This window comes from Pundamilia nyererei, unplaced genomic scaffold (genome assembly GCF_000239375.1).
Source record: "Pundamilia nyererei isolate P.nyererei 1_Seehausen unplaced genomic scaffold, PunNye1.0 scaffold00773, whole genome shotgun sequence".
In the NCBI taxonomy this organism is placed as follows: domain Eukaryota; kingdom Metazoa; phylum Chordata; class Actinopteri; order Cichliformes; family Cichlidae; genus Pundamilia; species Pundamilia nyererei.
This window is the reverse complement of record NW_005188174.1, coordinates 49,039-64,215: the sequence shown is the minus strand read 5'-3', so window position 1 is coordinate 64,215 and position 15,177 is coordinate 49,039. Positions and strand designations below refer to the sequence as shown.

The following is a 15,177-nucleotide window of genomic DNA, read 5'->3' as shown; positions in this document are numbered from 1 at the left end:
TTCAATATTGAACAAACTTAAACTTTTTAAAATTATGCAAAATGCAAAACGCTGTGTCTCTAATCAAACCGCTGTAACTTCAGAGGTGATGTTCATATGTTGATTAGTGGTTTTCTTTCGTTTTTGATGTACTGCAGAATATTTTTATAAAATCCAGGCCAGGAAAATCACCTCCATGTTTTTCTGTGTTTTATCTTCAGCTGCTTTGACACAAAGGCCTCTGCTGTGACGCTCACACCTTTATAAAGTCTGGAAAGTGTCAGCTTTCTTTTTATAGATACAAAAATATGTAAATGTGCTGATCTGAATTATAATATTTCTGACTGTCAAAATTTCCCAGATTCAAAGCGAATCGTGGATCGAATCGATTCAGGACCTTGTGAATCGGAATTGAATCGATTCTAGAAATCAGTGACGATACCCAGCCCTAGTGCCCAGTGTGTGTTCTTCTGACTTCGCCCACATTCATTCACATACTTTTATGTTTTTCTCTGTAAGTGCTTTTCCTCGAACATTCAAACTCTGATGGGAGTTGATGAGGTTGGAGTCAGTATTTTGCCCAAGGATATTTTGGCATGTAGATTGGACAGCCAAGGATCAAATCGCCAAACTTGACCTGCTCTGTCTCCTGAGCTACAGCAACAAACACAGTTTTGTTTTGTTTGTCTCCTTAATTATGAAGAATGAGTCATTTTATGGTCTGCTACATGCCTTTCTTATTTATTCTTAGCCTGCAGGAAGAACAACTGTATACCACCACTTTCTAGCTCTCATACCTGTATATCTGCTTCTTCTTCACATCTTAATCTAGACACAGATAGTGCCGCCTTGTGGTCTGTCTTTGAACTATATTAACTTTACAGCAACAACTTCTGATCATTATGAGTTTTCTTGTAAGGACAGTGAACGGTGTCTCCGGGGAAAAGAATTGTGTCTGCACCAAAACTGTAAGTGGTTTTTGTTTGCCCCCGCTCTCAATCTCAATGTTCGGATGAAATCACAGAGTGTTCCTGTAAACAAAGTCACTGAAAATTCTTCAGCCCTCCACTTTGGGGAAGGACTAAGATGGTATGATATGGTACAACTATGATATATAAATACAGGATATACATCTGTTTGCATATCCAGTCATACTTACAGAGGAGTATGATGGCACAGAGGAGGATGGCAACGAGGGCTCCTGTGCTGAGGCCAGGTGAGCTACTCAGAGCTTCGGGTTTACACAGCTCCATGTTGCCTTCATGGTCACAGGTACAAACCCTCACAGTAAGTGTGCCAGTGCTGCTCTGCATGGGGTAGTCATCATCGGTGATCACCACAGGAACCAAGTAGACGCTCTTGTGAAGGCGGCTATAGGTGGCTCGGCCAGTCAGGATGCCAGCAGTGTTGTCTAAGTTAGAGACGGTTCTGTTAGAAGATCAGCATGGCCTGCAGCGTGACACTGTGCTCTCACAATACAAGGTTGAAAAACACTGATACCAGGGTGCAAGGAGAAATGTGAGTGCAACAAGGCCTTACTAACAGGTTCTCCCTCACTGTTAAAACAAAGCATGGACAGGAATCTCTTTTACAACTTTGGCCAAAGGAGCTATAACGTAGGGACAGATGGACAGATAATCATAGTGCAAAAAGTTTGACAATTAAATAAATATCTCTGATGAACTGTTTTAAGATAACTCTTTATTGTTTTTAGAAAAGTGTTTAATACTTTTTTAAAATCTCTGACCACATGATGATATGACATTGTAGAAAAGCTGCAGAGCGGCGGGATTACTGCTGCCACAAGAAAATATGAAATGCAAATTGAACAACCCATCCGTTATCGCTCACACTCCTACCAGTGAATCTGACAGGTGCTGCCACTGGTTTAATGGGTTAAGTGGAACCTGCTTAACATCGACATCAAGAAGTCAACTGGTGGGGATGGGATCCCAGGGCGTGCCCTAAACACATGTGCACATGAACTGGCAGTAGTGTTCACTGCGTGAGTAGGTCACTGAAAGAGGCTACACTCCCCACCTGCTACGACCATCATCCCTGCCCCAAACCTGGAGCCCTGGAGCTCCCAGTTGGCGTGGGTCGAACACGCCCACAACTTGCTGACCTCAGCAGCCACTGGCCTCTCCCCCTTCGAAATCTCACTCAGCTACCAGCCTCCTCTCCTACCATCCACAGAGGGTAAGCAGTTGGTCCCATTCATCTAGCATCGCCTACGGAGTTTTGGGAGGTGTATTCACCTGTTTGTCCCTGTGTGCAAGTTTCTGATTCCACGAGACGGTAAGTGGTGAGCTGACGTTGGTGCGATTTCTGGGAGCGATTGCCATCAAGACTGGACCACACCATGCTCAGAGCTTTTTGAGCAGTAGCATGTTTGTCACCTTTATTCACTGTAAATACAAGCTCTGTACTCACTGGAAAACCAGCATTTGTGTGCTGCCTGTATATAGGTCAACCTCACTGGTCCTTTCTCTTCTGTTTATTTCATTTATTCAATATGCAGCTGCGAAAAAGACTGCTGTCAAAAGTTTCATTGTACAAAACCAGACACCAGATCTGATCTGATCAGAACGTTTGTGTAAAATGATAGAAAAACTTCACATTGATCTAAGCTGCACATTTTCCCACCTCTCCCTGCAGTGCTGGCCTCTCCATCACATTGATATCTATCTCTACCCTCATGGGGGTATTTAATTATTCACAATTTGTATGCGTATTTCAAAAGCTGTGAATGATAGGTGCCAAACTTTAATTGTGTTCTGCCAAAAACAATTCAAGTATGAGCTGCCTGACTGAATTATGGTTTCGAGTAAAGGGTTATAAGTCAAACCATTTAAACACTGGTTTAAAATGCAGTAAGTTATGATGAAGTCAGTATAGACCTCTGCTTCAACAGATGTACGTGCATTATCTGAGTTGGCTCCCCTGGTGGTGGCTGTGTTCATGCAATGAAGAGCAGCATCTCTTCAAATGTATATCTACGATTAACATCAATCAACCTGTGCTGCATTGATAGATGCTCACCCAGCTACCATCAATCTCAAGCCGAGGCAGAGGCAGATGTGGGCATGTCAAGTAAAGCTCTTTGGTGCACTCACATAATTGCAATGTGGATTGAACAGTAATCAGAACAAATATGATTTGGTCCTCGGTGTAGACTGAGCGGCTAACCCAAGGAGCCCTACACTGTATGTCTCTCAGTTTCAACTGTTATAAGAAAATGAAATGCTTCATCAGTAACAAGTTAAGGCAAAAATATCATTATATTCGTTTAAATTGTTTTTATGCATTTTTTCCTACATTACTAAAATATTTTGGTTTAGTTTTTGTTTCATGCAATTTAAGTAAATAATACCCAAGAATCAAGTTTGAATAATTGTGTCAGATCACCTACCTCCATTGTCTCTGACGCTGAAATTTCTGTGGTGAGTCTCCTCTGGAGCCAGACTAAAGGCAAACTTGTGTCCGGATGATGGCTCATCAGCATCAACAGCACTCACTGTCTGGATCCGCTGCCAGAGACATCAACATTGATCAACACGAGCATCATGGTGGAGTCTGTAAAGCTGCCAAAGTGAGCAGCTTAGATAGATCAGGCTCATTGCAGCCTGTGCTACATCAATATCTCTGTCAGCAACAGCAGTCGAAACAGCACTTTGAAAAAGAACAGGAAACAGTGGTTAGCTTACCGAATCACACACAACAAATAAAACAAATACTTGATACCTCCATTCAGACTTTTGCTGCTGCTTTACACTTTAACAGCAGCACTAATGAACCTTTCCTTCTTTGGAAGTAAGCTGTTTTCTTTTTGGTATTCTAATGTCTTTACTCACCAATTTATATTCAAATGTAGCTACATACCTGCTTCCTGCTTTGAAAATGTAACAGCAGGACACAAAAGCAGAGTATTTAACTTTATGTTAGGAAAACAACAAATGTAGGATCACACCGAGTTTAAGATAAGATAAGATACCTTTATTAGTCCCATGAGTGGGAAATTTCATGTGGAGAATTTCAATGAAGAGAGGAGATTATTCTACAGCTGTAATCTGAGACTTTTCTTGGTTTTGATATGTTTTATCCAACAGTGTACACTTGCCACTGTTGACATCCATTGTAGCTGAAATCAATCTGAGAACAGCTGCTGTTCACTGTGTAGCAGCATGACACCAACGTTCCACAGCTACCTTACAAGTCTGCAGGGTCGGAGAGTTTCATACTCCAAAGATAGATTTTGGGTGGAGAATCGGTGTAAGGCAACAGAAGCAGACACAGCTTCATGCAGTTTTGATGAATTTCAGGCTGAAACCAATTCAAAAACTATGAGTATAACGTGTGCTGTGGGTTTAACATACTGAATGAACATATAACATGTTAATATACTAATAGTGAAATAGAGAGTTCTATTACTTCTGTGTGAAAAGGAGACCTCATTGAATGGAAGGGTCTATATTGTCTTAAACTTCCAGATATACAATGTTCTAGCAGGGCAGATAGATAATTTGTTTCTATAAATGATTCTAAGCTTGTAACTGTTACAAGCTTAGAATCATATGGTCTTATAATGTGGGATAAAAATGCTGTGCATGTAATAATAATTCTGTCAAATAACCTTTAATGCGTGTGTGAACTGCCTGCTCTTTAAACTAAGTGCTATTGTATCAAGACCAAGATATACAAATGCATTTTTAAAAATTCCCCTCTCGCCCCCGCGGGCGGACAATCCTTCAAGCTCGGGTCCTCTACCAGAGGCCTGGGAGCTTGAGGGTCCTGCGCAGTATCTTAGCTGTTCCCAGGACTGCGCTCTTCTGGACAGAGATCTCCGATGTTGTTCCCGGGATCTGCTGGAGCCACTCGCCTAGCTTGGGAGTCACCGCACCTAGTGCTCCGATTACCACGGGGACCACTGTTACCTTCACCCTCCACATCCTCTCGAGCTCTTCTCTGAGCCCTTGGTATTTCTCCAGCTTCTCGTGTTCCTTCTTCCTGATATTGCTGTCATTGGGAACCGCTACATCGATCACTACGGCCGTCTTCTTCTGTTTGTCTACCACCACTATGTCCGGTTGGTTAGCCACCACCATTTTGTCCGTCTGTATCTGGAAGTCCCACAGGATCTTAGCTCGGTCATTCTCCACCACCCTTGGGGGCATCTCCCATTTTGACCTCGGGACTTCCAGGTTATACTCGGCACAGATGTTCCTGTACACTATGCCGGCCACTTGGTTATGGCGTTCCATGTATGCCTTGCCTGCTAGCATCTTGCACCCTGCTGTTATGTGCTGGATTGTCTCTGGGGCATCTTTACACAGCCTGCACCTGGGGTCTTGCCTGGTGTGATAGACCCCAGCCTCTATGGATCTTGTACTCAGAGCTTGTTCTTGTGCTGCCATGATTAGTGCCTCTGTGCTGTCTTTCAGTCCAGCTTTGTCCAGCCACTGGTAGGATTTCTGGATATCAGCCACCTCCTCTATCTGCCGGTGGTACATACCGTGCAGGGGCCTGTCCTTCCATGATGGTTTCTCCTCTTCCTCATCATTCTTTAGTTTCTGCTGCCTGAGGTATTCACTGAGCACTCGGTCAGTTGGGGCCATCTTCCCAATGTATTCTTGGATGTTCGTTGTCTCATCCTGGACTGTGGTGCTGACACTCACCAGTCCCCGGCCCCCTTCCTTCCGCTTAGCGTACAGCCTCAGGGTGCTGGACGTGGGGTGAAACCCTCCATGCATGGTAAGGAGCTTCCTCATCTTGATGTCAGCGGCTTCTATCTCCACCTTTGGCCAGCTTATTATCCCAGCAGGGTACCTGATCATGGGCAGTGTGTAGGTGTTGGTAGCCTGGATCTTGTTCTTACCGTTCAGCTGACTCCTCAGGACCTGCCTGACCCTCTGCAGGTCAGGCAGGTCCTGAGGAGTCAGCTGAGAGATGTGTGTATTTATGTGTGTATTTTTCTTTAACTAGTCTTATTTTGTTAAATGAGAAATACTAGCAGAGAGATTAAAGGCTTTCATACAGATTAATGGTTGTACTTGGTGGCTGCAGCTTTCCTAGCGACCTCCTGGTGGTTCCCGTTTGCCTGTGGGATTCCCAGGTACTTGTAGCTGTCCTCGATGTCTGCACTGTTGCCTTTGGTAGTTCGATCCCCTCAGTTCTGACTACCTTTCCTCTCTTCGTTACCATCTGACTATACTTCTCCAATCTGAATGACATTCCAATGTCCTTGCTGTAGATCAGTGAATCGATGTCTCTTTCACTTGTTAGATAAGCTGGTTAGTCTCGGTGCTGCATTCACATCATCTAGTAGGTTCTCAGAGGGTACTTCACTCAGGATCATGGCCAAGCTTGAAACATGGATCCTCCGTAGCCAGTTACCAAGACCATCTTTCAGTTCCGCTGACACCAACGATCCTTCTCCCATCACACTTGGGACTGGGGCATACAGACGCCCTACTGGGGAGTGGAACCCACGACTCCCAAAGGCGTGTAGTCTTATTGCATAAAGCTATATACACACACGTGTGTACCCATATGTGTTGGTCCTGGGTAACTGCTGTTGATTCACAGGTGCAGTTAGTTATTGTGACTACATGTAGGTATTTTGTTTAACTAGTCTTATTTTCTTGAATGAGAATTACTAGCTGAGAGATTAAAGGGTTTACTACAGATTAGTGGCAGTACTGCAAACATGCACAAGTGCAACAAATACAGCAAAGAGTCTGAGGGAAGCACTGGAGGATCTGTGTGGAACAAAAATCAATGATTAACACTGATGGGCAGATGAATAGGCTGAGAGATTAAAGGACGAAAATATGGCAGAACCCCAGAGTTGTAAGAGGACCAGCGGCAGCAAAATCTGGAGGATTTTAGTTGCTCGGATGCTCTTAACTGATGAGCTCATTTGCAGACTTGTAGGAGTAAATCCTGCATCTTCTGTATGTGAGGCTGAATCTCAGGCGGCTCCTGTAGCCAGCCAAGCTGTTTGCTTGTACTCATGTACTAGCGTTAGGCAGTCTTTACCAAAGTGGGTTAAAATGACCTCCCAGCCCATTGTTCCTTAGTGGTGCTGGTTTCAGTCATTATACAAATGTCCTGTTTATAAGGTTGAAACCTGCAGTCAGCTGAGACTGAAGACGTCACTTCAATGAGTCACAAAACATTTCTTCCACTAAAAACGTCCAGATGAACAGAATCAACTTTGTGGGAGACTTGGATCTAGATTTGTTGTGTTATACTTAGAGTGTGTGTGTGTGTGTGTGTGTGTGTGTGTGTGTGTGTGTGTGTGTGTGTGTGTGTGTGTGTGTGTGTGTGTGTGGGCACATACAGATTTGTGACCCTGTTAACTCTTGTGTGATGTTAGATGTACAATATGGCACATGAGCTTAAAGAAGAATCCTAGTGCTCAGTTTCTCAGCTGCAGAAATGTGCACACGCCTTACGTGCACTTTTAAGCTATCACACTTTAATCACTAATACATTTGATACACACACTGTGTGATAAATCATGTTGAGTGTAGTAGTACAGTTACATCTAGTGCTGCATAAAACATTCAATTTCATTGTTTTTGTTGAGAAAACACACTAAGTCTATACCAAATGCTAAAGTTAGTGTGGTGGTTGGGGACACCAGTGCTTCCAAACAAGTTATTACTTATAATTATCCATGTTTACTGATCAAACCCAGTGAAATGTTGCTGTCATAATAAAAGCTGACTTCATGCAATCACAGTGCTCTTCTGTTTTATGCTAAAAGGGGATTATGTGCTCAGTCTAGCCTTTCTGGAACTTTTCATGTCCTGCAATTTACTCATAAAAGCCCATCACTACACATAAGTACAGTGCCACCTGCTCTGGGCAGACTAGCACAACCTCTCAGAGGTTTGGGAGGCCGGTCCACACTGAGCTAGTGTCATACAACATGCCTGTTATGAGGATCATGTCTGTGTGTTGCACTCATGGTTATGTGTTTATCAGCAGCCTACAGGACCGACTCCAGAATTTGCCATTTTTCATAAACAGCTGATAAATCTGGACAGTGTAAACACTCATCACATTTCTGTTACCATCCAAGGGCACGCTAAGGATCCGCTGCCTCACTTTAACTGGCAGCATGAACTGGGCCTAAATAATTATTTCCTGTCACTTGCAGCTGAGACATCTGATATTGCTGAACATTGCTGACCGACACATCATTCTGATTATGAGGCAGACTGTAAACAAGCCCACCGTCTGATCTCAGTCGTACTGAGAGGTCAACATGAAAATGACTGTCTGTGAAATGTTCATCATTTAAACAGAAAACATGTGAAACATGTGAAAGGAGGTGTGTCTGTGATTTTTCCACCCAGTCAGTTATTAAAACCTGTCACGATCTGAATGTGTATTTTTCTGTCACTTGCTTTCAGAGTAGAAACTTTAGTGACTTAAATTTTATTCCACAACCAGCATTTATTTTTTGTGCTCACATTCAAGGACCTTTGAAGAAGCTTACTCGATAGCTACAAGCACACAGTGTGCATGCAGTGATTGTTACGAGGACTGACAAATGAAAACTGCTTAAACGTTACGCCCCAATCAATCCCTTCAACACAAGCCGAATATCAGCCCTACAATAGGACATAACTATGGAGCCAGAGCCTATTTTAGTGCTTGTACCTGATTGTTGTGTTTATTTCAAATCTAATACATGTTTCCTTTCAGTGCAGCCCTGCTGGGTCACCTGAGGTAACAACTAGCAGCTTTTCTACATCTCCTCTGCCGTCAGGTTAATCAGAGAATGTCTCTGCGTTTAAAGCAGGTTGTAATGAAATAGCTGACTTGTTGTCATTGTCTGCTCTTCTCTTGTGCGTTTGCTTCCTGGTCTGTTGTTAACAATGAAAACAGTGTGAAATAGTCAGATGGCTGAGTGAAAAGACACCTGTGTGCACACAGGGGCATCTTTGCTGCTGTGATCATCACACTGACAACAATCACTCAAGCTCCACTACTAGCAGCTAACATGAGCCAAGACAGCGCCCCATCTCAGTCTTTGTTCAAATACAACCACAGACTGTGTACAAAAGACTGAGGCAAAGATGAAGAAGTGACTGACGCCTCTGTTCTGGAGAGCAGGGGGAAAACCACCCTTCGATTTATGGCTTTAGTGAAGACTTCCTGATGAAACCAGTCACTCAGTCACCGTCAGGGACCCTGTGCCTACCCGCTCGGCTCAGTATGGCTACATGTGTTTGTTTTGCTTTTGTTCCTGCTCTCTCCCTCCCTCTCTTTCCCTCCTCCCTCTGCCTGGGCAGAGCTCACCCGTGGGCTCCTGCCCTTGGCCCACGCACCTGGTCGCAATCACACACCTGTGGCTCATCACCCGACAGTGTTCCAGTCCCTTTATAAGATGGCAGCTCTGTGTTTCTCGTCGCTGGACCGTTGCAGACTCTCGTCAGTGTAAACCCAGCTCAGTTTACTCCTGTGTTTTCCCAGAGATCTTCCCTTCGTGTTTCTGTGAACAGATTCCCTGGACCGACCCCTGTGTTACCTGAGCGATTGAGTGTGTGAGGTTTGGAGTGAGCTATCGTGTTTTCTGTGGAGTATGAGGAGGAGCGTGAGGCGTGGAGCATGGACGGAGTGTGTGTGGACTTCCAGCGTCTTTCCCCCCGTTCATGTGTGGATCCCCGGAGCCCGTCATTCCCCCACTTTGTAAATAGATCACCTGGTGTTGCTGTGAATAAAGATTCTTGTGTTCTCAATTCAGAGCCTGTGCATGAGTCCGTTCAGTCCCGTTGTGACAGTCACTAGTCTCAGGTTTGTAGCCGTTCTTTGTTTCACAGTCAGATTACAACACACTAACCAATGGGTGCCATCATTATAGCAACATCTGTTTTATATAAAAATTAGGCAGAGCTGTAAGGTGTCATTTTGGATGCTCAGTCACTAGTCTTTATACAGCTCTGGGACCGCTCTGCTCTAATCAGGCTTTGAAGTCAGTAAGATGCCACCAGAGCACACAGTGAGCTAACACATGAAGTATGCGAGTACCTGGCCAGCCTTGGTTTTCTCACAGACAAAGGTTTCGTACACAGTGGCAAACATGGGAGCATTGTCATTGATGTCCAGCAGACGGATGTAGACACTGACGCTGCTGCTCTGACGGGGATTATCTGGAGGCACAGAAAGCACAAAAACATCTGTCACTTTGGAGTTTTGAAACTTTTCCAGTACTTTCACAACCGTCTGTATGTGACAGCTTCACCAAGCTTATATTCAAAGTAAACTTTATTGTCATCTCTGCTGTATCCAGTGCAGCATATAGAGAGAAGGTGAACATTTGATCAAAACTAAAGAAAAACATGAAGAGGATTTTAAAAGTCCTCCCATGGTCAGAAGTGAGACTCTGTAAGACATCATCTATAACAGACACTGAACGGGGCAGGTGGGCGATATTTCTACACTTGTGTCTTCAGAGAGAATACACTTAAAACAATCTCACAGTTGGGACTGCAGTCACTAAGAACACCACTGGTATGTTTTCAGTTTTATTTTTTTTGTCATATGCAAGTTAGCACAGGGTCAACATTGCAATGAAATGTGTTTGACGAGCAGCAGTCACTCAGCAGCATGATACAGTAGGAGAAAATACAATAAAATATAATAAAATAAAATAAAATAATAGAAAAATAGTAAGGAGCAAAATATTAGAGACGTGGTAAAAGAGAAAAGATGACTAAATATATATGTATATATAAATATAAATATATGTACACTAGTGATTAAATGAGAAAATCTTGAAAAGAAATATGACGGGAGGGCAGATGGGACATTGCACAGGAATGAGCAGCGGAAAATTACAGTATTGCACTTTTTAAATATAAATATCAATGACAATAAAGTGGAGTGACCAGTGCAGATTAAACAGAGTACTTGTGAAGCTGCAGGTAGCTTCTGAGTGCTGTGTTGTGTGTGTTTAAGTGTTGTGCTTGAGGTGTCGTACGGTGGTAAAAACAAAACTGTTTTTCTTGTTCAAAGTCTTGTAGTCCGAGCAGACAGAACCTGTAACGTCTGCCAGACGGTAACAAGGAGAACAGCTGATGTGCTGGGTGGCTGTGGTCCTTGATGATGCTGTGTGCTTTACGGAGGCTATGTTATAATGTCTTATAATATGTAGCTGCCATCGCCAGTGTGTGAATGTGTGTGTTAATGGGTGAATGACTGAATGTAGTGTGAAGCGCTTTGGGGTCCTTAGGGACTAGAAAAGCGCTATACAAATGCAGGCCATTTTATAATAGTACCCGCAAGGTCCCCCTGTTCAAGATGTCACATATACAGGCATGGGAGCTGGTAAATGGACTGGTTCGGGCAAGGGCAACACATTTCTTTGAGTTCTAAAAAGGAGAAAGCTTTGGATACGAAAAGAGATTTTTAAAAATGGCCAGATTTGTGATCAGTGTTTTAAAAAATATTTGGGAGGAACCAATGAAAAAGCTACATTTTGACATTGAAGCCATCTTGAATAACAGAACAACCTTTAAATACTCACACCCTCACATCACTTCAATAAAGATAATCATGTGGCAACTGCTGATTAGACTAAATGTTGTTGATGTTGTCAATGTTTTTTCATAAAATGCAATCTGTCCAATTTGCAGATAGATTTAAGAAAACAGAGCTTGTATTAAACTTGCCATTGAACATCTAAATGATTCAGAGAAGGTTTAGGAATAAGTGTTGTGTTGCTCTTCTACTAATGCCACAGGATAGAGGGACCAACGGACAGTCCCATGTACCATAAATCTGCAATGAGAACCTCCTTCCCTCAGCCACAGTGCTGAAGGCAGGTCATGGATGGGTCTTCCAGCATGACAACGGCTCAAAATATAGAACCAAGACAAATGAGTGGCTAACATTAAGGTTATGGGGGGGCCTGGCCAGTCTCCAAACCTCAATCTTATGGAAAATGCTAAGCAGCAGCCAAGCAACATAAAGTATTAAGAGAGTGTAAAGTGGAGTGAGCCAAAACCCCTCCTGACATGTGTGCAGGCCAACTACATAAAATATCTTACCGCTGGGCTTTTCAGCAACGCTTTCTCCACCAGGTACTAAGTCATACTTTGTTTGGGCATCGAATATTTATTTCACCCAATGACATGCAATTCATCTTTCAGTGTTTTGTAATGTGTAATATGTTTTTTCTAGATATTATCTCTCTCCATTAAAATGAGAGCAACATGTTCATTTATTTGTAAATGTGCAAACTTTGTGGTTTAACTTCCAATCAGCCCATTCAGTGTGCTATACTCCGGGGTCTGATTCTTGTTGTTGAACCCCTCCATGGCAGACTGTGCTCTACTGCCTCTCCTCTAACAGTTTTACTCTTTATCAATATATCACATGAGCAGTGCAGACAGTCCCAGACCCTGCTGGACTTACTCAGCTCTGTGGCAACAACTGAAATATTATGCCATGCAGTCGTCTCTCTGTCCAGGCTTTTGAGCAGGAACACAGATCCATTCATCGGATAGACGTTGAAGAGGTGGCCCCTGTCAGTGCGGCGGTCGATGGAGTAACTAACAAGTGAGACAGAGAGAAGGTGAGAAAACGTTAAGTTGAGTCAGGTCACGTTAAGTTGGGATGACCTATAGCCTCCTCCTCTCTGCGCCGCCCTGTCAAGAAGCCAGCGCAGCAGGGAGCATAATGGATCAATCTCTGACGGAGGGAACCAGGTAAAAAGTGTCACACTGTGGAGATGTGCTAAAATTCAAAATCTTAAAGCAACTAAAGGTACAATAAACATTGCATTAGTCTGTGCCTGAACTGCTGCAAAAGCTTATTTTGCTCCCACAGCAGTGTTAATATGCTGCTGTACCAGTAGCCCGAACCTGCTGTTTATACGCTGTATTACTTACAAATGTTTCTCCGGCAGTCTCTGAACTTCTGGCGGTGAATAACAAATACTGGTTGCCATAGAAACAGGAACTCAAGGAACCCCCCCGACCGGTGGTTAACTACCTCAGTGGCCTCGCTCCTTGATGGGCGAGTCTTTCCTCTAGTCCCTGGACTCTGCTTCCCACACTGAAGGTGTGTCAGTGGGGTTAAGTCTTTTATCCACTGCCTGACTATATCCTCAGCTGAAGTCACCAGCAGCCCACTTCCACTGTACACTGTGTCACTGGAGCACTGCTTTCCGCTCATCAGTCTCCTGACGATTTGCTAAAAATATTTCAAGGCTATCTAAAATTCTTGTTCCACAGTCTGACTGAACTCTTCCCACACCTGGGTTTTTGTTTCGGGTACCGCCCAAGTCGGGTTGACCTGTAGGTACCTATCAGCTGCCTCCGAAGTCCCACAAGCTAACCAAGCCCAATGACTCCTCCTTCAGCTTGACGGCTCTCTTCACCTCTGTTGTCCTGTGATGTCTGGCTTGGGGATTACCACCATGACAGGCACAGTCCCCATTCAGAGTCCTCAGCCTCCCTCAGGTGCTGTCAAAGGCCTGCCAGACTTTCCCAGCACACCCTCACTTTATGTTTGCGTGTGCCGGGTCTGTCCAGAATCTTCCCCCTTCCCCTGATCCAACTCACCACCAAGTGGTGATCAGTTGACAGCTCAGGCACTCTCTTTACTCAGCTGTCCATAATTCATGGCCCCAGATCTGATGATACGATTATAAATTTGATCATTGATCTGTATTCTCGTACATGCTGTCGCTTTGTACACACTGTGGTTTGCCCACTCTTGTCTGTCGCCTCTCACTGTGGGCAACTTCATACTGGAACAGAGTCTGGTTCCAGAGACCAAGCCATGTGTTGAGGTGTGTCCGACTATATCTAGCCATTATCTCTCGAACTCAGACACTACCCAGCATTGATAGATGGGAATCGGGCAGCACTGGCTGCCACCCAAACCCTATAGATAAAATAAGACCAAGGGACCAGTGTACCCTACCCTGGGATAGGGTTACCCCACCCTGGAGGAGGAAGCTGGAGAGGGACAATGTCTGGTAGCTGGGTCTTAATGCCAGAAGCCTACAGAAGGAGCAACATGAGCCCTCCTGTAGACCACTGCTTGCAGGAGGCATCGTGGGAGTTAGTTGTATTTTGTGTGTGTCAAAAAGATAACTTTCTAACGTCGTAAAACGTTCCGGGTGGTTGTTTAAGTGTTTAAGTTCTGGTAGCTGTGCAGCGTAAATGAAAGGGAGGAATGGGATCTCTAAATTCACTCGCTGGGCCCACGTCCTCATTTGAGGTTTGACAGCATTTTAGTAGGTAAAGGTGAAGCTTGGACATGAATTGAGCTGCAGTTTGGGGAAGGCCTTGAAGGGGACTGGCGACGGCTCCCGGGCCTGGAAGATCCTCATGCACTAAATAGAAATGAAGAAGTTAAAGAATTGAGAACAAGGAGGGAGGGGCACGTAAAGGAGAATGAACAGCTTGCAGAACTGGAGGAACCTATATAGATGACAACAGGAAGGAGCGTGTTTGGAGGCGTGGTCCTGCTCCTGAAATTCTGATACATAATCTCCAAAACAAATAAATCAGGCTCTTCAGAAGCACATATCACATGCTGGAGACCAGCTTATGGACTTTATAGTCTGTACGACTGTTTTGCCAGGAATACATAAAGGTATTACAGAAAGTTTATATTTAGAAATGTAATTGACTGAATTTGACTTTGCTTAGATAGCAGGTGCTTGCATAGATGCAGTAGTTTAGCCGCACTTCACACAGCCGGAACATGGTTTACTTCTTCATCTTAAAGTAATAAATTGTTATCATTTGTAGGTAGTACTTCACCTGTCTTCTAGTGTCGAAATAACTTGGACTGGATTTTCTGTTCTAGCCGATCGACAGAGACTGCTGCCTGCTCCACTCTCTGCAGTTCAGGGGTTGGCAACCCTGGGCACACGCGCCACAGCTGAGACGCGAAGGGTTAACTGATGGCACGGCCATAGCTGGCCATCGGGCATACTGGGATGGTGAATTGGCCAGATGCTGGCAGATGTGTAAAAATAACTCAGTTATTTAAGATAAGATAAGATAAGATAGAACTTTATTAATCCCTCGGGTGGGTTCCTCTGGGAAATTCGATTTCCAAAAAAAGCACAGCAACGACCGAAGTTACAGTTACAGAATTGTTATATATACACACACACACACACACACACACATACACATATATATAAATACAGAAACAAAT

At 43.9% G+C, this 15,177-nt stretch overlaps 1 protein-coding gene across 1 annotated transcript in view; it reads right to left on the bottom strand.

Annotated features, from left to right (window-relative positions):
• Positions 1 to 817: 817 nt before the first annotated feature.
• The window catches only part of LOC102213466 (cadherin-6-like), a 55,090-nt gene continuing 40,730 nt past the window's right edge, over positions 818 to 15,177 (bottom strand). Inside the window, exons 8-12 of the mRNA XM_005754949.1 lie at positions 12,412 to 12,548; positions 10,024 to 10,145; positions 3,392 to 3,509; positions 1,139 to 1,390; positions 818 to 1,010 (exon numbers count right to left, since the gene is read on the bottom strand). Coding sequence (XP_005755006.1) covers positions 1,009 to 1,010; positions 1,139 to 1,390; positions 3,392 to 3,509; positions 10,024 to 10,145; positions 12,412 to 12,548 — 631 coding nt within the window. The 3' untranslated portion in view covers positions 818 to 1,008. The remainder of the gene's footprint in view (positions 1,011 to 1,138; positions 1,391 to 3,391; positions 3,510 to 10,023; positions 10,146 to 12,411; positions 12,549 to 15,177) is intronic.